This window comes from Phaethon aethereus (assembly GCF_964289735.1).
Source record: "Phaethon aethereus genome assembly, chromosome: 8".
Taxonomy (NCBI): domain Eukaryota; kingdom Metazoa; phylum Chordata; class Aves; order Phaethontiformes; family Phaethontidae; genus Phaethon; species Phaethon aethereus.
The window spans coordinates 8140505-8163637 of record NC_138584.1 but is presented as its reverse complement, the minus strand read 5'-3'; the positions used below and the strand labels follow the sequence as shown (position 1 = coordinate 8163637).

Below are 23133 nucleotides of genomic sequence, written 5' to 3'. Positions count from 1 at the left end.
GCGGGCGGAGGAAGCGGGGGCGGTGCGTCTCGACCGTATCCTTCCGCGCGGGGGCGGCCGCCGGCGCTATCGGCGGTGGGATAGATCCCTCCGCGCCGCGTCGCGCCGTGCCAGTGGCGGCGGGAGCGGCCGTGGCCATGGCACGCGGAGCGGGGCCAGCGCTCGCCGCCCTCCTCGGCCTGGTGCTGGCCGTGCTCAGCCGCGCCGAGCCCGCGGCCGGTGAGTGACGGGGCGGTGGCGAGGGGCTGTGGGAGGCCCGGGGCGGTGCGCGGGCGGCTCCCCGCCGCGAGGCTGAGGGGCTGCCCGGAGCCGCCCGTCGCCCGGCCCGGCGCCGCGGGGGAGGACCGGCCCCTCTCCCGGCGCCGCTTCAGGCGCGGCTGGGCCGGCGTCGGTGTCACTTTCCTCCCTCGGGCCGGCCGGGGAAGGGGACCCGGGTGGGTGGTGGCGGCGGAGGGGGGGGGTGATGGTGGGCGCGGCCGAAACGGCCGCGCGTGGGGTGTCATCGCGTGGGGGGTGGCCCCGCGAGGACCGCCGCCTCCTTGTGTGGCGAGCCGAGCCTGCGAGCGAGCCGAGCCCGCGGCGACCCCCACGCCCGTGGGGCTGCTCTCCCGTGGGGGGGGCTTACGCGTAACGGTAAACTGGCCTGGAAGTCGTCCTTTGCTGGCAGCGCGGTGGCAGCGGTATCTGTGCTATTGCACAAAAAATGGTTTGAGATCGTTTGAGGGTTGAGGGTTTTTTGTTTGGTTTGGTGTTTTTTTTTTTTTCCCCCCAAAACGCGGGAGAAAATGGGTTTACGGCTTTCCCTCGCCTGAAATACCTCCCCATCGCGTGCGTTCTGGCCTGGCTGTTGAGGAAATATCTACACATCCAGAAAGAATTCCTGTGTATCCCCCTCCTTTAATTGTTAATCGGTTCGGGCGTGATGAAGCCATGTGTGCGCATCTGAAGAAACTGCTGCTTTTTGTCAGCGTTCCCTGCTAACCGTTGGCATTCGCAGTGCGTTTTCCAGCCGGGCTGGACGAGGCGGTTCACAGCCTCCAGCTGTTGGGTTCTGATGGATTTCATGCCTCTCCCCGCAGCAGTCCTGCTCCTCCAGCAAAGCATGTGCAGCCTTGCAGCACGCCAAAGCTCGCAAGGACCAGCAGTCATTGATGACTTCTGTGACTTCTTATTCTTTCTTCCTTTTTGCTCCTAAGAGGCCGGATGGCTTTTCAGGTGACTTGTGAAGAGTGTAGCGATGGGAGAAAGTGGCGGTGGAAGTTGTTCAGTGCGTGACCAAGCAAGACACTGATAATTTCAGTAGTTTTATTTCTTTGGTATGATTAGCTGGTGTCTGCAGAGTTTTGCCCACTACTGCTGTCTTGGATACAGAGTAGTCAGGTTAATCAATCTGTTTTGATTTGGAAATGGTCATTATTTGCCTTCTGGCAGAAATATGTGGTTTTTTTTTTTCCCAGTAACCCCCTCTGAAATCTGACTTGCTTAGTTTTACTAATATGTTGCAAGAAGATGGTTGGAGCAAAAAAAAAAACCAAACACCTATTTCCTGAATGTGTTTTGGCCAGCTTTGCCCAAAAGGGGCTGGAAAAATGAAGGGTCTTTCAAGGGTAGGTGGAAATTCAGAAATATGTTTTCTTGGTAGGGTTAGAGGTGTGATGCGTAGTAGGGCTGTTGTTTCTGTAGGTGGCTTACACAGTCCAGTAAGACAGCAAGATGCTATTTTTGCAAAGACTAAATGTTCTGCCCACTTAGTTCAACTGTACCTTCATACCGGCAACTTACCAGCTTATTGCTAGCCCTACAAGTTTCTTCTCTGTCAGGGGCTGAGAAGAGAAGTAGCTGTGGTATCACTTGTCACTTGACTGGGTATGGATGCCTACCAGGCTGGTTGAGGTCGGCAGCAGTTTTTGGCACTGTGGGTGAAATCTCTCCCCAGTGCTAAACAAAGGCTGGTTGTCAGAGGTGACAAATCTAGACTGAAAAATGACTCCTATTGTTCATGAGACACTGACCTGCATCTGGTTCTTGGGAGTGGGAGCTGTGGCTTGACTTAATGGGAAAGGGAAAGATGAAGTCACCGAAAGAGTATTTTCAGGTGTATGTTCAACTGTCTTGATGCTCTTGTGCAAGAGAGGGCAGGTACCTGATGTCAGCCCTCTTGGTCAATAAATAGGAGGCTCCTGGATGCACTAAGCGCTATGGGTTTGGACTACTCAACTCTGCCTCATCATGCAAGCCCAATGATGTAGCAACTCGCTTTTCCAGTTGGGCCGTTGTTTAGTTTTGCAAAAGGCTGCAGTTGAAGTTGCAGTAAGCTGGGGTGGGGCAGCAGCACCTGTGCCGTTGGTGAGGATACTCTCCGGATAATTACTGTGAACGATTTGCTCCTGATCAGGCAGCAATGGGTGAAATGGGAATCCTCACTAGAAGAGCCCACCCTAATTACCTGCTGTTGTTATTTACACTTGGGTTTTGCTAAGCCCAGTTTCACCAAGTTGCTGTTGACTATCAGCCCGTATTTCTGACAGGTTGCAATACACCTTAATCTAGAGCAGCCCAAAGGTAGTGCATTGATGGGGACTGCAGTTTCAGGTCTTTAGTATTGAAACGGTGAAACTTTCGAGGACTTGAGATAAGGGCTGACAATGCCGGTCTGCTTGATACGGGTTTGCTTACGGAAGAGCAAGTTTTACTTGATCTTTTGAAGGTGTTACTGTCTATCAAATTTGTTCTTATCAAAGAGGCTGATTTAGACTTTCAAAAGGGAGTGTGATGAGAATCTGGCTAACTCGCATCACTTTCTTCAGGGCATCGCTTAGTCAGATTACAAATACGTGAAGATCCTCTTGCTGATGTTCTCAGGACTTGAATCCTTGGGAAAAGAGGACTCACGCCTCTGGTTGCATTTGGCATTCGAATCTCTTACAATGGGCGGGTTGTGTGGGGTTTTTTTTTTTTTTGGGTCAGCTTCCACAACTATTTCCCTCCCTCCCTTATTCTCAGTGTCTTGCTGCTGTTGCAAAAAGTGGGTATTTCTCTTCAATATGCTCTGGTGCTGTTCAGCTTCTCCCGTTTTCAAAATCTGTATCAGTGCTGTGAGAGGGGATGGGTGGCTGGGGTTTGAGCCTGGGACAAGGAGTGGGTGAAAGCAGCAGCAGGATGCTGGCAGCCTGTTTCTTCTGGAGCTGGGAATCCTACTTAACTGTAAAACACAACAGACACAATTTATAACTTCAGATGTAATGTAGTTTCCTTTAAGTTTGTACTCTTGGCTAATGAGTGCAAAGCCGAGGAATGATACAGTGGTTGTTAATCCTCACCCCTCCTTTGGGACACATTAAGGAAATGCCATCCATGCTGAGGAGAAAAGAGCGTCCCTAAGCATCTGTGTTAAAAAGTCCTTTTGTAGTTATATTCTTAGTTTCTATGAATTCACTCTGAAATCATCTCGCCAACAGAAGTCAAGGGCTGTCAGTGCCCATCTAGAAGAAACAGTGCTTATAGCGTTCTAAACGCGGTCATCTGAGCGCTGCAGAAATAATCATTTGTTCTGTTTAGAAAATAGTCTGTTCCTAGGGCACATGTCCTTTTTTTAGACTGCTATGAGGATGAAAAAAGAGCTTTGTATCTCAAAATGGCACGGGCATCTGCTGTTTGTCCCATGCAGCAAGTCTTCATCTCATTTCTCTGACATCACCCTGGACGGCTGCGGAAGCGCTGCTCCGCACAAGTAGCGGGCTAGCATTTCTGCACAGGCAAACATGCTGAACGTTCAGATTAATAAAGATTTAGTGCTGGAGAATGACAGAAGACTTTGGAGAAGACGCAAGCATGGCTCCCGTCTGCCAGATTGCCATGGAAACACCAGTACCTCTTCAGCTCTTTAATTGCCTTCCCTACACTTTTTTGTTGAAAACTTTTTTTTAACAATGCTTTATGTTGCTGTTCTGGGTCTTAGGCATTTTGGCTTTGTTTGGAAAAACTGAAAATAGGGTAAGGCAGGGAACAGTAGCTGTGCAAGGAAATGGAGAATATGGTGACTGACAGACTTTCAAGCTGTATTAGTTCATCCTGAATTCAATATGTATTACAACTTGTAGTTCTTCACCAGGAACAGTGGCGCATGAACTGTAGCTGCGTCTGATAGAAATAACAGTCCTCCTGCAGGTTCCTAGGCCTGAGACCCTGGGGACAGAAAAACTTCAACTCTATCTGTGAATTTGCGCAGCAGTTCCCAGCTCTGTTCCTAGGAGGGCCAGTTAGTAGTTTTTCCCAGTTTCTAGACATTTGGAGGAGAGATTTGAAATGGATGATTGCGGGGCATGCAGTTTTTTTGTGTCCGAGAGCTTAATGTAGTCAGATTTGCTGTTTGCACTCTTGAGTTAAAAAAAACCCTGGTGAACTTCTAAAGCAAAATTTCTTCTTACTGGCTTGCTCTTGTAACATTCACTTAACTTTTTTTTTTCCCCACTTGTTTTACAAAGCCTAAAGAAGCTGCTGAAGAGAACTTGTTTAGATATTGGGGTTTTCTCTCCCAAAAAGTGCAGGATGTTGGCCGAGTGCCTTCACACTTATCTGAGCTCTGCTCAGTTCTCAGTTGAGTCCTGCATTATCCAATTGATTTCAGGCTTTTGTGTGTAAAAACAGCGGAGATCTCTTAATAATCAGATTAAAGCATTTTTCCTTTATAGACAATTTCTACGCCTTATAGACAAGCTTTATCCTTAACTACTACCTTCTGTCTGTGATGTGCAAACTGCTCAGCTTAAGTCCCCCAAATGTTAACGTTTTCTGAACCTGAGCTGAGTATAAGGCTTTATCACTTTTTCACAGTAAGGATTTTCCCTAGTTCATTGTCCCCCGTCCCCCCTCAGTGTGGCTGCCATGGGGTGATCTGTTTTTAAGAAAAAAGAAAAAGCTGTATTCATATTTTCAGCTAGCACTTACTTGTTGATTTTTCCTTGGTACGTAATCTCACTGGAACTGCAACCTGTTGAGATTAGTGAAGAGCATAATTAGTTATCACTCTTTTGTGGTTTTCCTCCAAAATTTGGTTTTCTTTGGGTATTCTCTCCACTTATGCAGTGCTGCTTATTCCTTACTAGGTTTTTCAGCAGCTGTTTGTGCGGTACGAGGTGCTGCCGTAAGAGTATTTTGTCCCTTTGCGCACAGCGAGGACCTACTGCTCTTCCTCCAGAATTGCACCTCATGTTTCAGCATTTTCTCTTAGCTGCTTTTTTCACACTCTGTTTTTCCTGAAGGGAGTCAGAAACTAGTTTTTGCTCCTTGGAATTTGAGACCTCTAGATATGTAGTGTAGCTGGTGTTTCTGACCATGCTGGTGGCTGGACTCTTCAGAGCTGATCCACCTGGGGCAAGCAGGCTGAGCCTGCGTAAGGCTTCCCCATGCATCCTGTGTTGCTGCTGCTTGAGGGCTTTGAATCCTTTGCCTTTCTCTTTATATGTAATGGGTAACATAGTTGAAATGACAGGCTATTTCTCCTGAATGTCAATCGAGACAGAAAATCCACTATGTAAAGGTTATTGAAGCCTATTTTGTCCTTCAGTTTTCTTTCTAGTCTTTAACGTATTTTTAGCCTGACTTTTTTCTTCTATGCTCAGGTAGGTTGTTTTCTACTCTCTCTCACAAGGAAGCTTTTGAACCTGTGGAAAAGTTTCAACCAAATAGGACAGAGGTCTAGATTCTTAAAAGATACTGAGTTTTATGAACTTAATGGACAACTTATGGACAGAAAGAGGAGAGAAACCCATACTGTGTCCTCCCAAGCAGAAAGCTGTACCACCAGCTCAGCTGTGTTCTCTGCCAGAATAATGCTCTCCCCCTTATTTAAAGTAAAACCTTTGGTCAGAGCCTGCACTTTCATCGATGCAGGATAATTGACCACAAAGCTACAGGAAACCAGCCTTATAATGTCTCTTCCTCACAGCATTAATTGTTTTGGTGTTTTGCATTTTTATTTCTGCTTGACTTTTTCTGAACTTACGAGTGAGGTGTTTATTTGCATTGCCTTCCTTTCAGTATTTGCAACAAAGTCCTTTCAGATTTTCCCTGGCTATGGCTCCATGTTCCTATAGCAGCCTTCTCTCTTAAAAGCTGAACTCTGATGCTTACGGCTTCTGATCCCAGTCCTTCACTCTTTCTTTTAATTTTCTAGCCTACAAAGTATCTGAATTTATAGCGGGCAAGTGAAACCAAATCACACACTCCTGATCTTGGCAAGCTATAGAACAATGAGGCAGGAACACAACTTTTCTTTTCCTCCTAGATTTGCTTTAACTGTCTCATTTTAGCCAAGAAGATTAAACCTGGGTGAAATTGTACTCCAGTTAAGTGTGAGCTTTGGTGGATCCGGGTGTTGACAATCACAGCACTTCCTATAGTGTTTTTGTGAGTAACGCGTTCTGCTTGTGCTCATTTCACAGCATTGGCTACCTGGTTTTTCCCTCTGGCTGTGGAAAATAGTCCTAGTAGGCTAGTTCAAATGTCAGGTTAGAATTTGTGTCTAAATGCAGGCATGTCCAAGGGTTTGTATGGACTCTAGGCTGGGTAGTATAGCAAAAAATGTTCATCTTGCATGCACCTGGAGCCCTTGCCCGAAAAGTCTTTCAAACTTGGCTACAACATGTGCTAGAAATTGGGTACTTCTTTCACAAAGTGGTGGCCTGCTCACTAAGAAGCCAGTCTTTCAATCATTGTGGGGTGTCTTCCCAATATTCTCGTGATAGGCCCAAAAGGACTGATAAAAATTATGAGGTCGTTCAATACATTAAAAAGCCATGGGATTTCCCCGTAAAGACCTGCTGGCGTGCTGGAACGAGCCCTCCACCGCACAAGACTGTGAGGACTTGACACATCGCTGCTCACACTTGGTCTGGGCTAACCCAGCTTCTGATAGTCTTGGTGGTTTTGGCAAGCTCGAGCAAGTCCAGAAAACCGACAAATAATTCACTCTGGCGGGGGGGAGGGGGGTTGTGTTGTGGCTTTTTTTTTTTTGACAGCTTTCCTCTGTGTTTAAATGCAGCCTGTTAGTCTCAAAGCCTTGACAGCATGCTGATGCTATCTGTAGTCGGCTTCTAAAAAAGTAGCTTTAGCTTTTCAAGACAAGGCTGTGCTCTCATGCTGTACGCAACAAAGTATTTCCAGTTAACCTAATGGCTGTAGCAAAACACACTTTATGCCGGCTCAGGTAGAAGGTAAAGTTTCTGATACTGTTAACTCTTGAGCACAACATGGTAGAGTAGCAGAAAAGTAGCTTTTGAAGTAAGTGGTGTTGAAATGCTTTGGTTTTGCATGCATTGTGAAATTGTTAAAGATATCGTGAAATACAGGAAGACAGCGCTTTGTGCACAGAAATGCTAATTTTACTGTGAGAACTGTAGTCTTTGTTTTCCCTTGTGATTTCTTTTTTTAAAGAGAAGTGGCTATGTTACTTTTTAATACTTATTTTAGTATAGAATATGGTTACATTTACGTTCACTTCAGCTTTAGTTGCATGTCGATGAAATAGGCTGAATAGAAATACAGTCTTAAGCTGAAACAATACAAAAGAGTCTTTTTGGTTTTATTTTCTTAGCTTCTTCCACTTCTAACTTACTGTATACAAAATATATATTTAGCTGCCTGCATTGCCCCATTCGCTATGTGTCTCTGTTAAAGAAATCTAAGGACTAGTAGTAGTTTAATGACCTGCTAAACAGCAGTTCAAGGCAGGAATAATTTGTCAAAAAAACAGGAGAAAATTAATCATTACTTTGCTGGAGCCTCGCTGCTGTGTCTGTATTTGGCCTAGCAAGCTAAACGGGAATCACTGATTCGGATCCTTACTGCGACCCCGAAAGCCGTCACCCTCTTGTTCCCCTCCGTGCAGTTGTGCCGGGAGGTGTTTTTGGCCAAGTGCTAGTTAAGCTTTTACTATGTGGGTTACAAAATCAACTGGCTGCTCAGTTCTCACTAGGGACGTGGGTACTCAAAGAGATTACAAAATTGTATTTGAAAGCATGGGCACAAAAGAAATAATCCTCTGAGTATTTGCTTCACTGGCTTGATTGGTGTGAAAAGAATGAAAATTCAAGGTAGTCAGATGAGAATACCAAGTCTGCTTCTCCTCCTGGTTCTCTGGTATGTGGTAAGGCTCATTTTAACCTTCTTCCTTTTCCCTGGAGTAGCATAGGTGGTAAGAGAAGTCAGAATCATCACAGGTCGTTTTGCAGATTCTCTTAAACACAGTCTAACTGGACTGTGCTAAGTGGAGGAGCTGATCTTTGCTGTGAAAACAAGCTGCTAGTGTTAGAAGCAGATGAAGTTTGGAGTCGAAGCCTTGTGGATGTTGCCGTTAAATGGGATAAAACTTGTCAGACAGGTGCAAATCAGTGTAAGCGTTTTTGACCGCTGTGGGGGGGAATGCCATGCAAAATCCGTGTTAATATTTCTGTCGCTTAGTAACCCTGACCTCAGGGGTTATCTGAAAGGGGCTCAGAGTGGAATTTTGTTCATTTCCTGGATGGTGCTGCTTCTGCAGAGCTCTCAAGTGCCCCTTTTTTGGAAATCAAGTTAACAGAAACAGGCATACTCGTATTGTGGGAAATATTGATAATTTTCCTGGGCAACTGGGTTTAGTTTAACTGTATTCTCTATAGGGAGAGTGAGTGTAAAATACTCACTATAGTACCTTGTAGTGCATGTGACCTGTTTACGTGCTCCAGGGTTATTGAGAAATAACACTTCAAGCCCTGGATAGCAGTAACTGGAGTCTGTTCCAAGTGGTCTAATTGCAGGACTGAATTTGGGCTGGTTGTAGGGAGAGCTTAGTGGGACTGATGCATTAACTCTTCTGCTCCGGAGCTCCATTCCTTAGTCACCAGCTTATAAAATTTGATGGTGATTTGGACCAGTTTTCCCTGATGCCCCTTGCTGAATTTGTATTGAAAATGTAATACCTCCTGAGGAAAGGAAAACTGTCCTTAAAAAAAAAAAAAAAGGCAATCTGCCCTACAGCAGCTGGTACACAAGCAGGCAGTTTGGGTGGTTGGATGTTACTGATGCCTCTAGGTGCCTTTAACTGAGATGGGTTAAAGGCTTTCCTAAATGCAGTAAGGTTGTTGAAATAGGGTGCGTAAAGGCATGGAAGCGTGTGTGTTTGGGAGCCAGGAGACAGAACTGGAGGCTGGGAAGAACTTGTGGCTTCTTATTATGGGGGTAACTTGAGGATAGGACCCAGATCTTCTGGTTCCAAGAGCTAGTTTGGTGCTATTCAAATGGCAGGCTGTGGTCTAGGTGGGCCTGCTAAATTTTTGTGGTTCTAGAGTGCCCTTCACTTTTTCAGGGTTTCCATAGTTCTCGCCTTTCTGATCACTTTAGAAATAGCCCTGGTGTGCTGCTTCAGGTCCCCGTGAAGAGATGAGCACTTGACAGAGCTGGAGCTGATGTGTTGATTCTATCAGAACAGGTTTCACTAGAGCTTTCAGTAGACTTGGATAAAATTGACCAGCCCTGAACTGTATCATATCCAATGCCTTTTTTTAAAACATTATACTGAAAATATAAAATTTGAGCTACAGAGTATCTTCTCCTTAGAAATACCAAATTCTTTGCTGAAAGTCTTTAACATCTCTGATGTTTTCACTCACTTCCAAACACAATCCTGACTGAAATCAGAGTGCCACAACAGTAATGATGTTGCAGAAAATTCTGGATTGCTAGAAATGTGCAGCAAGTGAGCTTCTGAGGGACAGATGCCCCTATTTCAGTGCCAAGTGTCCCTTCAGATAGTAGAAAAGGAGGAAAGAATTTGAGACAAAATACTGTGAAAGAAGGCTTAGGAGTAGTTGCTTCTTACTTCAGAGAATTTCAGTCCAGAATTTTGATCAGAAAGTAGTAATTGGTGACACTTAACCCAAAATATACAGGTGTTGACATGAATGTCTTTGTAGCTTGCTGAAACTACTGCATGCTTTGCTTTGAAAATCTACCTAAAAGAAATTCTGGAAACATTTAGTTGCCTGATGAACAAATCTATATTTGATTCTTCTTTTAGTCTGGCTCTTTTGATGCTGCCAGAGATTAAATTAAACTATGTGATAGTGTCTTTGTTTTTGTTCCAGTCTTATAAAGCTTTCTACTCTAGGATTTTCACTCCCAAAATATGCTAATGAAGCTTTGACTTGACATGCATAACTACTGGTTTGACTGTTGTTTTTTTTTCTTTCAGCTTTGCAGTGTATGGATGATTCCAAGCCATGCGTTAACGAGGGAAAGTGTATTCCGTATCAAAATGGTACAGGCTATTGCAAGTAAGTTGGTTTCATTTCTAATCAATTTAATTACCAGTCTCCTTTCAGAGTCCTAGCCAGAAAGGAGATGCGAATTGTTAAGATTTTCTTATCAGGTGCATTCAGTGTAATGGTTTTAGCACAGCTGGTGTTTCTTGGTAATGCATTAGTTCTTATGTGCTAGTTTTTTGTAACATCAGAAATCTGGACTTCTTGTTCACATTTTTGGGTTTGGATCTTGTTGGTTTGATTAGTTTAGGAAGCAAGGCCAAAGTGATCATAGAGGTAAACTCTGTACCTTGCTTCCAGACCCACAAGTTAAGTTGGAACTTGCTCTCCATCTTATAGCTAGCCTTACTTTATAGAGCTTCAGCCCCAATTTGACTATTTTTATGGGTTTTTTTCAGAACTACTCTGCACTCTGAAGTGTGTCAGTTCCCTTCTACATGCTGGAGAGCAAGTAGTATATGGGAGTTGCAAAAACAACTAACAAAAAAACCCCAAACACCCACCCACATTTGTCTTTATCACATAATTGATTTTGGTAAATGTTAACGCCCATCTTCAGTGGTGCCTTTGCTTTGCTGCGGCATTGAAAGCTGATCAGCAGGAGCTTTGGTGGAGTGTGATGTCTGGAGAATGATACCACATCTATTTAAATGCAGTTCACCTTTCAAACTTCAGTATTTAGATTTTTCTAAAATGAAGTGATGTTTTGCAGAAAGATAAATTGTCCTTGTTTGGCAGGGTTAATTTACTATGTCTGCTGTAAATGGATGATTTTCTAAACCTCGTTTACTTCATCAGTGCAAGTTGTGCCATTTTCTAGCATACTAAATGCCTCTTAATGCCAACATTCTTTAAATATTGGTGAATTTTGTCTTGTTGATTTAGCTTGGCTACCACACAGCTCTGCTCTTCACCCTTTTCTACACATCCATCTTCCCTAGCCACAACCTTTAGTTCTTTCTATTAATGTAGTACATAAAACATGATATACTTAAATTGCACCTGTGGCACACAAAGGGGAAATAATAATCTAATCTGAGGTTCTTCTCAGTTTCAAATCAATACCTGATGTGCAGAAAGGCCATAGAAAGGCAAATATGTAACTTGTTACTCCCTGTTGTTTTCACCTGTATTTTAAGACTGAAAGAAGAAATTGTGTGATGTTAGTAGGTCTTTCTGATGCGTACTTAAGCATGTTAGTCCGGAGCCAAAGTATGTAGGTCATGATGAAAGTAATAAACAAGACTGGTATTGACGTTTGTGCTGCTTGTACCTTCGTAAGGATGTTTTCTCCAACCAACATGGTTCCTCTTAACCATGTCTTAGACTGTAAAAAAAAAAAAAAAAAAAAAAAAAAATTGTTTAGTTGCTTCATCTGATTAACATCCGTTCAGTATTTGCAGGGCAGTTCAGGTCTTGACCCATTTGCCTTCTCACAGTGGCAGCTTTGACCACTCATACTTTTTTTTTTTAGCGCACAGAGTTATTTATAATTCTAGTGTTGCCTTCTTCCTTCGTGTGCAAAGTCTTCTTGCAGGTCTTAATGCCAAACTCTCCTTCAAGTAGCAGCTCAGTCCCTTTGCAGGTGCCAGAGTAATTGGAAAGGCTGATAGAGGCCTGTATACAGAGATTAATATGTGTCTGTTTTCTAGTTCTGGCTCAAGAACCCTTTTTTTGCAGAAAGGAAGGAAAAAATAGCAAAAAACCCTCAACTGTGGAGGCTTTACCTTTAGCAGGCTGATTCTTAGCATCCTGTTTTTGTTTTAACTTTTTTTCTTTCCTGCACTATGAGGAACTCTGAATAGGGGAACTTTCTATCTGGTGTAGTAACCTAAAGGACTTTCTGAATTTTTGATGGCTGTAAGAGTAGAAATGTTTTGTTTGGGAAACTGAACTTACTATTAAAGCAAGTGGCTTGGCCTCTATCTCTGCAGGATCACTCACTGATTAGCTAAATCTCCACCCCTTTTTTTCAAGTTTTCTGCAGTACTTCCTCTGCTGGGCAGTAAATTATTATAATAGGCTCTCTTCCTCTTTTTGTACCTCCTCTCAGCCAAGTTGGTTGTTCTAGTGTGTGGTCAGTCCATCTAGTTAATCTTGCTGTCTGTAAGAAACAAGTGAACAGCTGAGGGAGGACCTGCATCAGAGATAATCATAGGTGATGAATAAGACATGAGTAATGTAATGTAAGCGCTGATAAGCAAAACTTCTAGTCTAGATATTTGGCAAAGCAGCAAGTGACAGCTTAACGCTGAAACAGCTTGCTTTGTCAGAAAATCCTGTAGCGCCTACTCCATTAAAAGAGAAAGCTAGTTTTCTGCAAAGAAACCTTTATTCTGGTGCATCTGGCTTCTGTTATGGGAACAGCGATTGTGACCCTTGTAAGGAAATCGGAGTTGGATCTTTATCAGATTGCTCTTGCGAGTGCCCTTTAAGTAGCTCCGTTCCCCTGGTGACGCTGCTGGCCCATGGCTGTCATTTTGTGGCACTGTTTGATAGAATTACTGACCTTCTTTGACCTTGATTTTATATTTAGAAAATTACACATTCCTGGGTTTGCGTCTTCCAAGGTCAGAATTTTTGTCTGAGAGATCTTTCTACACCCGTTCAGTGACTAGCATGGTGAGGACGCAGATCTTATTCCAAGGAATATGGCCATGTCTGTGGCAGCAGCGTCAAGGGGAGCTGTCGTTCCAAACTTTTTGGGTCCTGCTTTGACAAAAGGTGGTTTCAGTTTGGGCTTGGGCTTTGCATTGCACTGTGGTGGGGTTTGTTGTTGTGGTGGTGTTCCCCCCCTGCGAAGCATCTCCAGACAGCCTTTTGCACATTGAGGTGCTAAGTGTGAAGGAGCCTTCTTGCATACTGTCATATCCAGTAGAGAAGCAGGTAACAGTTGCTTGTTGTGAACATCACAAGACGACTGCTTTCTCACCTCCCTGCTGCTAGATGGCTGGGAAAGTAGTAGTAGGAAGAGTCTGGGGGATAGTACTGCTAACTTGCATTTTTTCTGCACTTGCAGGCAGGCTGAGAAGGTGTGGGTGCAGGGAGCTGTTTCAAGGACAAGCAGAGCAGAGATTTTGGCAGCTCTGCCCACTTTCTGAGTGTGAGAGTCTGCTGCGGGTGCATGCAGGATTGGGCAGTCCCTCTGTGCTTGGAGTGGGGCAGGGCCCTGAAGTGCAGAGCATCTTAACTGGTTTCCCCATGTTTGGCAGCTGTGGCCTCTTCCAACTTCCCTCCCCTGTTCCCCAGTGACAGGGAGCAGAAGCAAGCCTGTGCCAGGGAGAGAAGCAGAAGTGAGAAGGGAGGGAGTTGGGGTAGGGGTGCTCCAAGGTTTAGGGAGGAAACTGGGCCCTGCTACTTCTCGTACTTGTAGGTTTTTAAGATTGAATTTTTTGACCTTAGGACTGTTGCACATAGTGTGCCCAGATGGGATAGCTGTACCCCTGTATGAACCAAAGTACTACTTTAACTCTAGTGTCTTTTGTAGGGTCCTGATGGTTAAAAAAAAAAAAGGAAAAAAAGTACAGTGGCAACCGTGGCTTGTTTGCTGTGCTTAGTCAAAAGTGGAGACTGCTGAAGTTGGCTGATTCTAAAAGGACAGTCTCCTTTAGCACATCCTTTCATGCCTGAAGCTGTTAGGATCCGTGCAGCTTTGTGTGCTTCTGTGCCTCTTCAGTGAGCAGTGTTTTTCTCACTGTGTGCAGAAGTTTGTGCATTGGATGATACATTTTTTACCTCTTACCTGCAGGGTGGCAACAGAAGGACCTCAAAGCATGCTAAACTCAAATCAACAACAGCATGGCAGTAAGGGGCTTCTACCCCAATTCTAAACCCCTTGCCAGGTTTTTGACCTATCTTTCTTTCCAGCCGGATCTTCATAAATGGATTTTAACTCTGATTTAAGAGGGCTTCTGGGGCTGGGGGCAAGATCCTAGACTGCAGAACTGCTTCCGAGACTGCAGCAGATATCTTCTCAGGATCTATCTCGAGAGACTAATCATTCCTAGACCAGTGAATGGGGAATACCCATAGGAGACCTTGTAGCAGGATGAGGTCTGAGAGTTTTCCAGAAGAGGCTAAATGTAAAAGTTGAAAAGTTGTCCCTTTCTGAGAATGGGCTGCCCTTTCCTGTTTCCTTCTGTCTCCTTTCAGAAATCAGAGGAGACCCTGGAGACCAGGGCAGAGGAAAAAGGGGAGAGTACGCACGCTTTTAGCTTGAAATCTGGGAACAGAGTGGTGATTTGAGTCACTCAATCAAAATTTTCTATTATAATTTACCTCTGCAGACCAAAAGCTGTTCAGAGCTCCGATGCTCAGAAAATGCTGAACTAAACCTTGTCCGCTCAGACTTCGGTTGCTGTTACTCCTTGGTGTACTGCGGAGCAGTACACTCTGGAAGCGCTTTCTGTGGACTAGAAACAATAGCTGTGTACTGCTTTAAACGCACAACAGAGAGGCCGTCCCATCCCATCGTTTGCATTCAAAGTATGACGCATAAATGGGAGCCTTGAGACATGGGAAGGAGCATTTGTAAAGCTAACCAGAGAATCCTGTTCTCCCTCCTGAGAGGAGGTGTAGGTGTGGGAGTCAGAACGCGGGAGCCAGAGGGAAGTCTGGTTAAAATCTGTAGCAAAATAGCTGAGACCCTTCTCATGTTAGTCATCAAACTGCATTTTTTTTTTTTTGTCCCCCCCTCTGTTGAAGCATCTCCCAATCAAAGTGAAGGGAGTGTTGGGTTGGGGGGGAAGCAAGACTACTAGGAAATTCTTCCCTTCGTGTTTTAAATTAAAACCATCTGCTTCCTTCTGTGCATCTCCAGATGATATCACTGGGCCTGAATAGGAAACTCCCATGAAAATCAAACATCTGGAAGACTGGTTAAAAAAGTCTATAAGGTGCATTTGAAGAGCCTGTCCTATGAATGTGCTGAAGCAAATATACTATGGCAGATGAGCTTTTTCCAACAGGCCAGACATATTTTCCAGAAGTATTTTGAAAGCAAGAGAGCACCAAGTATTGGGGGGTAACTTCAATATAGTTTTGTGGCAGAAGAGTCAAAAATGCACCTTTTTTCAGTCTTCTACTTTCACTTTGTCGTGTTAGGTTGTTGGAGTGAATGTGGCTCTGGATTTGTAGATAGTTCAAATTTGGATAAATACCTTCATTTTGTTTTTACGTCTCTTGTTTAGCTCCATGAGAGCCTGAGCTAAAGCAAATGCAGGCTGGAGCTGAAAAGGAGGAGAGAAAAAAAAAAATGGGCTGAGCTCTGACTAAAGTATTTGTGCTGGAAAGTAGCCCAGAGAGAGTAAAGGAGAAGCTTTAATTAGAAGCAGCTGCATAGCTGATGCAGCCCACAGGACATTTTCCCATTTCAAACTCTCTAGCTTTCAGAAATCATGATTTGAATTAAGTTGTATGTGAAATTTGTTCTTAAAAGATTAAATTCCTGTTGAAGTAGGTTAAGAGACCTCATGTGCTTCCAGAAAGTGCCAGAACAAACTTCATCTTCCTGTTTCTGTTTCTGAATGTTAGATGGAAAACTGAGGAGAAACAGTGGCTTTTATTTGGAAAAGATTCGGTTTCCTGTTCTGAGCATGTCATTTGGAGCTGACACAAGCTGCTACAATTTTAAGCTACTCTGTAGACAAGTGGCGACTTTTTTTTTTTCCTTTACTCCCCTAAAAGAGAACTTGAAAGAGTAGATTGGTATGAGAGCAGAGCAGGGGTGGTGGGAAGCTGGCATGGCTGTTGAGGATAATCATACCCTTTAAAGAAGTCTGGACTTAGACCCTGCTTTTTCAGTGTTTACCTCTATTTTTAGAGAAGTAACGCGGTTCCCAACATGAATTGGGAGCAAATATTTGCAGTTTTGTCTACACCAACATTTAGAAGTAAATTACTAGTATTTGTGCCTAGAAATGTTGATGACAGGAGACATGGTTGAAAATCTGGACTGTAGGTTTTTTGTTCTTTAACGTTCAAAAAGGATTGCACTGTGTTGCCGGAGGGTAGAATTGCATAACTGTGTGACCAAGCACTTCTCCAGGAGGAGAACAAAATGGTGGGTACAAGGGCTGTGTATACCTTCCACAGGCAGGCACATTCCCTCTGGCGTATTCTGTTGAGGCTTTGTCCTTCCGAATATAAAGAGCTAAAGTTAAAACAGCTTTTGGTGTTCCCTGCTGGAGTGCTCAGTCATGTTTTTCTGATTAGCCTCAGAAGATACTGGAATGAGCCTGGTCTCGGAGCGCTCTTCAACTTTGTACCAGAACATTTGTGTACAAAATGCTGGGCCATTTGTGGTGATGCTTGTGAGTGTTGTCTTAGAGTGCAGGTCTCTGCTTTCCTTTTAAATCATACCAGTAATACTCTTCATCAGTGTTTAGGCTCCCTCCTACCTGTTACCTAGGGGCAACAGTTAAATGCACCTTCCAGTGTCCCCGAGTGTTGGGGTGGCTGGGAGAGAAGGCGTATTTCGGTGGTTTACTTGCTTGTGGACAAAACATGAGATGTTCCTCTAGACTTTCTAGTTTGTTTTACAGCCTTTCAATGAAAAAACACTTTAGGACTTATCTTCTAGGTTGTTTGCCTGATGAGATGCCCTAGGTGAGGTTCTGTGAAGTTCTGGGTTGTTGCTCTTTCTTTCATGATAAAGAGAACTACAAGTGTGCAACCTGTGCCTGCTGCTATTACTCTGAGGAGCTGCTGACACTGAAGATGGCTGAACTGCCCAAATGCCCCCATCACTGGCAATGGTGAAACCAGAAGAAATCCCTATAATGAAATCGTGTAAGCCTTCTGGGACTGAAGCTCAGTTTGACTTCACGCATTCATCAGCTGCATATAGATGTCCAGAAACATGATTTAATTGCAGTTACCCAGACAGTCTCTGAGCAGAGCTAGCCAGTGCACCATGTGCAGGCTTGAATGCCGTGGGAGTCGAGCAGTCCTCCAGCTTCTGGCACAGCCATCTTTGCTGGGTGCCAGATTTCTATGTGATTGAGCTCCTACAAAGCTGTGCTGTAGCCCGCTGGCGTTTGGACTGATGTCTAACCTGTGTCGAGGAGGGATTTGGGCTGTTAAAGGAAGCATATAGAATGGCTGTGGTTTAGGCCCAGAATACCTGAAGATTGCCTCTCCTGTGATGTGGCAGCAGCTCACACTGACAGCCTTCAGCTGTTATACTCAGGATGGCACAAGAGGCAGAGGATATTCTGCAAATGGTATTGTCTCAGGATTTGCTTTCTGTAACTTTATTAATCCTGCCTTGCCCTGCAAAAAACTCTTCTTTCATGTCTGTTCTGGGGTATGAAGTTGAAAGTACTAAGGTATGGTGAAAGGAGCCTAATATGGGTGTGGAGAATGGTAAATTATGATTATGCACATCTATTATATGACTTTCCTGCTTTAGACATACAGCTAAAGCTAGTTAATAAATTTTTAACATGAGAAAAAACAGTTGTGGTCATCTAGTAATGACCCCTTGCGTAACTCGGATAATAACCTCTCTGAATAGCTGTGTTTGAACTAGCGTGCATACTCTTTCTGAAACGGCCAATCCTGGTGTTCTTTTAAACAAGCATGAGTGATGGAGAAATTCCACTGCAACCTTAAATGCATTGTTCCAGTTGTTTCTCTCCACTGCTGAGAGACTGTGTATAAGTCTATGTCTGAATATAAAAATAGAACCCTATTTCTAATTTGAATTTATCTAGCTTGAACTTTTAACTGCTCAGTTCTGGTACCCCTGTACCTTCTAGATTGGGAATTACTGTTAAATCTGAGTTTCTTTGTAGGTACTTGGAGGTTTTGTTCAATTGTCGTCTCCTCCTTTCCCTTTGATAAATAGACTGAGCCACCTGAGCTTTTCATTGTATCAAGAGTTTTCTATTAATCATTACTGTTGCATTGTTTGAATTCATTTTGGCTCTTCCTTCTTAAAGAGCGGACACCAGAATGGATGTAATGGTCTGGTAATTGTTGTGCCATGCAAGTATCAGGTGTAGCATAATCTCATTTACTCCTACTTGATATTTGCTGGTTTTACAACTAAAGTATTCCTAGCCAAACTCTCACACTAGGAATTCACGTTCAGCTGACTGTTAGGAACCCCCAGAGCAAGTCTATCTTTCCCGGATCAGCCTCCTGTTTTGTGGAGGATGCTGTATATCTTTTGTTTCTAGTTGTATGACTTTGCAGTGTTAAAGTGCATTTTACATGCTGACTGCCTTGTTAAGCAGTTTGTATTACTACTCCCTATCAAGAACTTGTCTTCTCTCTTACCTACATGTTTGACCAGCATTGATGTTTTCTATTGTTATTTATTGATAGAAGTGTTGGATAGCATAGGAACAAAGGCAGATCCCTGTAGCATTCTGTTTAAAACACACCTTCATGACTGTTCCTTGATTTTTAAACTGAATTTTAAGGCCTATTCAGTTAGGTGTGGTGTTTAGGTTTAGTGTTTTTTGGGGTTTTTTTTTAATCTACCATACACTTACAAGTGCATAAGGAAAAGGTCTCTTTACGTTCTTGTCTGGGGGCAAACAAGAGACTTTGTGGTTTTTTTTGCAGTTGGAATCTCCTCTCTTTGGATTTGAGCACCTCATTGATTCAAAAATTGCACCTATCCTGTTCTGGAACAAAGCTTATCTAATGATCACTTCTGAAATTTTATGCAGTGAAATGTTCTCTCAGGCTGTGTGTAATTTGGGTTACTTAACTGGATAAAGCATGCAGCTGTGCGCTTATAGAAAAAACTGCGAGTGGACAGTCCTGTTATAGGTGTTAGCTGTTATTTTTATCCAGCATATACTCTTGCAGCTTTCTGCTACCTGAAAGCAGCGAGTGGAACTGCGGGTGACACAAAGGCTTGCTTGCCTGGGTCCTGTATCGCTGGAAGTTAAATGGAAAATTCATAGTACAAAGGCCAGTTAAAAGATGGATTGCAGCTGACAAGTGTAGTCAGACTGTATTGACATAAGTTTAGGTTAGAGAGAAATAACTGCCATTATTCTGCAATCGCAGATCTTTGTATAAAATATTACCCTAGTTGTAGATAGTGTATGTGTACTCGTTTTTCTGTGGGAGACAGAGGAACAATGACCTTGTCGTTAGGGTGCTAGCCAGGGGCGTGGGAGACCTGACTTCAGTGCTTGCGTTGCTAGTTGAGTGCAGACTTCAGCATGTCATGGTCCCAGATGCACTTATCAACATGAGGATAACAGTATATTCCTGTCTCATGGGAGTGTTGTGGAGAAAAATCTGCTACAGATCTTCAGGCCCTTAGACACTGCATTTGTACAAGGTTTATAAATATTTTGGAAGACGGATAATGCCTGATGTTAATACCCATTACTGAAACTGCTTGATTTTTCTCCTAAAAAAGGGTGCTTATTAGAATGGCAGTAGGTGCAAGGAATTAATTGTTCCTCAGCAGTGCTTTAACAGTTAGGCTTTTACTGATGTTTTGAAGGGAAGTGCAAGAATAAGTTCCTGCATTTGATATAACTCCGATTGTATGCAGTATTTATTTTTTTTATTTTGTAATGAGCGATTTCACAATTTGAACTTAAGTTTTCAGTGGTCTCATTTGGGACAATCCCACAGGAAGGCCCCGTTACATCTATGACGTTAGCATTTAGCTCGTAGTGTTACCCGTAATTATGGCAAATCCCAAGACTTTCGGTGGTCATGGGACTTCATTCCTGGTATCTTTCCAGGCCAGCAAGGCTTCAGATAAATGTGCCACAACTAATTTCTTCTCTGTTGCAGGTGTCGAGAAGGCTTTCTTGGAGACTACTGTCAGTACAGAAACCCCTGCGAAAGCAATACCTGTAAGAACGGGGGAACTTGTGAAACTACATCTCTGATAGGAAAGGCTACCTGCAGATGTGCTCCAGGGTTCACGGGAGAGGCTTGTCAATACTCTGAATCGCACCTCTGCTACGTGTCCCAGCCCTGCCTGAACGGAGGAACTTGTCATCCCCACAGCCAAGAGACGTACGAGTGTGTCTGTCCTCCAGGTTACACAGGTGGGGTTCTGTGTTTGTACCTCTAGACTCCCTCCTTTGTGAATTACTTCATCCTGGAATGTTCTGGGGCAGTCGTAATATGCTGTCAAATTTACTAGCTCTAGCACAGGAAATGAGAAGAAGTCTAAATGACTTCATGACCAAAAAAAAAAACCAAACCTGAAGGGGGGCGAGAATCAAACTCCCTACCCTTCCCTCATAAGCAGGAAGACATTTAGGTCTTGTGGTGTTGTCCATGTGGGAAAACTAACTGCAGAAGCTACTCTGGAGTAGCTGTTACACTTCAAATTCAGAGTCTACCTTCTAGAAAAAAATGAAGGAAATTTGGACAACAGAATTTTTCAATGGGAAAACTATAATTGGGGGCCTGAGGGGGAAGCATGGAAACTCAACCCTTTCATTCTTGAAGGGGGTATAGAAGAAGAGTGACTGCTGGTGCGTAGTATGATTTTGGGCCATGGGTTATTTTTATAAATCACAACATTCTCTATCTTGTTGCTACCCTGTAAATAAAACTACTTTGTACTGTAGCCAGCAAGTTGATTTTCATTTCAAATATAATACTGTAAAATGCAGACATAAATTTTCCTGTAATTTTGAGATTTAGTACACCAATCATTTTGAGGTGGCATGAAGGAAGTACTATTTTCCATAGCAATAACTTCTTATTAATGGAGTGCTCTGTCTTGATCCTACAGGAAAGGATTGTCAGTGGATTGATGCCTGTACGTCTCAGCCTTGTGCCAATGGAAGTACATGTACTGTATCTGGAAATAAGTTCTCCTGCATCTGTCTGTCTGGCTACACTGGCCAGAAGTGTGAGATAGATGTGAATGAATGTGCCACACCAGGCCTTTGTCAACATGGTGGGACCTGCGTCAATTTGCCTGGTTCATACCGATGCCAGTGCAAGCCAGGCTATACAGGGCATCGCTGTGAGAGCGTATATGTGCCATGTTCCCCATCACCCTGTATGAATGGAGGAACTTGTCATCAAACAAGTGACTTCACCTTTGAGTGCAACTGTCTGCCAGGTAAATGCTGCTTCTTCAAAGCACTTGGTTTGGTAGTCTTGTTGCTACATTCCTGTCTGTGTTCTGAAAACTCTCGTGGAGTTTGTGTGATACTTGCGTAATGTAAGGTTGAAGGGAGAAATCTTAGCAAGGCGGGAAGCTCTGCTAGGATGTCAGTATCCGAGTGTCAGGATTTCATAATATGGAAGGGAAGAAAAGGGAAGAAGGCTAGAAATTACGGATTTCTGTGGAACCCAGTTAGAGGAAGAGAATCACACAGGTGAGAACGATGAGGTAGATTCAAGGAGATTAGGGTGATATCTCCTGATGCCCATTTGGAATGTGAGTTTCCATTAACATAAACCCCTACAAATACATGGTTTTGTGTCAGTAAAGGCCACAGTTAACTTTAGCACTTGAATGAAGATGAACATTTGTTTTTCTCTTCAGTCTTTACTCTTGAAACTTATTAGTTTCTATTCCTTTTCTTTTTCTCCTCCTGTTCTTCCAAATCTTACAAGATATCATTTCTAACTCACCACCTCCTTTTTGTCCTGTAATACCTCCGGATAAATTTTGCTTGCTTGTTTTCTGACGCTGTTAGATGCCCTGAGTTCATCCATAGCAGGGTCGTGGGCTGTATTGGTTTTGTGTGTCAAGTTGGACTCCAATCACCAAGGCATTTATCTCTACAAATGACCAGATATCACCTGGTCCTGGTTGGGACCCTGGTAGCCTCATCCTGTCCTGCTTGTCCCCATCCACTTGTCATACTGACCACAGGGCAGTACTCATTGTCTTTGTGTATTAGGGTTTTTTTAGGCTGATTTTTTTTTTTTTTTTTTTACTGAATAATTCAGTCCATGGGAAACTGACTGTTTGGAAATGCTTTTGACTAGACTTCCTACTTAAGTGTATTGCAGTTTGGCATATGAACACTCGGTGTGTGGTAATCTAGAAAAGTAAACTCTCTTCCCTTAAGCATTTCTCTGTTATTTATGTGATGTAGCTGCCATATACTGTTTAGGATGAATGTTGAGTGTGTTCTCATGAGGATCATCTGGAGTCACAGGTATGTGTGGAAAGAGCATTTAGAACTTAACTTGTGAAAAATACTCTCTTTTTGGAGACCTTTTGTCTTGAAGTGTTGGCTCAAATGACCTTAAATGTACATCGCCAACCTTAGCTAGTGCCTGCACAACAAATTTCTGGGTTGTCTGAGCAAGCATGTGACTTTGAAGAATTTAGGAAAGTCCATCTTAAAATAGAAGGCTGTATTGTCTTTATTTTGTGTGAAAGCAACCATTTCTAACTATGCTTGAAGAAACAGTGCTTGAACATACAGGATCTAGAAAATGCTATATCTTAACTAACAGTTGCTCTCAGGGAATTTATTGCTTTTCTGCTTTGCATCTTTTTTTTACGATGAAACTGTAAAATATCTCTGGATTAACAGGCTTGATCAGAAATTCAGAATTTTCTTAGTCAGATCTGTTTAGCCAGTTTGAGGAGTTTAAGATCCCTTGCAGAAGCAGTGTGGTGGGGGGGAAGAGGAGAGGAAGATGAAGTTTGAAGGACTTGATCCTGTAAAGCTGATGAGACAGTTTGCTTTCGTGACTCTTACTCTGGGTAGGAGCACATTTTCCCTTAGACAAGTGTGTGGGCTGGCTAAACTCTGGTCAGGAAATGAAAATGAGATTACTATAGTAACAGTTACACACCCACACGGCTCACACACGTTTTGGATTATTAGCTGCTTTTTTGGACTTGTTACACAATGTGTATAGT

The 23133-nt window shown here is 43.4% G+C and overlaps 1 protein-coding gene across 1 annotated transcript in view; it reads left to right on the top strand.

Annotated features, from left to right (window-relative positions):
• Positions 1–23133, top strand: part of LOC309407502 (neurogenic locus notch homolog protein 2-like) — a 44683-nt gene continuing 21550 nt past the window's right edge. The window contains exons 1-4 of the mRNA XM_082003049.1: positions 1–219; positions 10229–10310; positions 20073–20332; positions 21031–21366. Of these exons, the coding sequence (XP_081859175.1) occupies positions 138–219; positions 10229–10310; positions 20073–20332; positions 21031–21366 (760 nt within the window). The 5' untranslated portion in view covers positions 1–137. The remainder of the gene's footprint in view (positions 220–10228; positions 10311–20072; positions 20333–21030; positions 21367–23133) is intronic.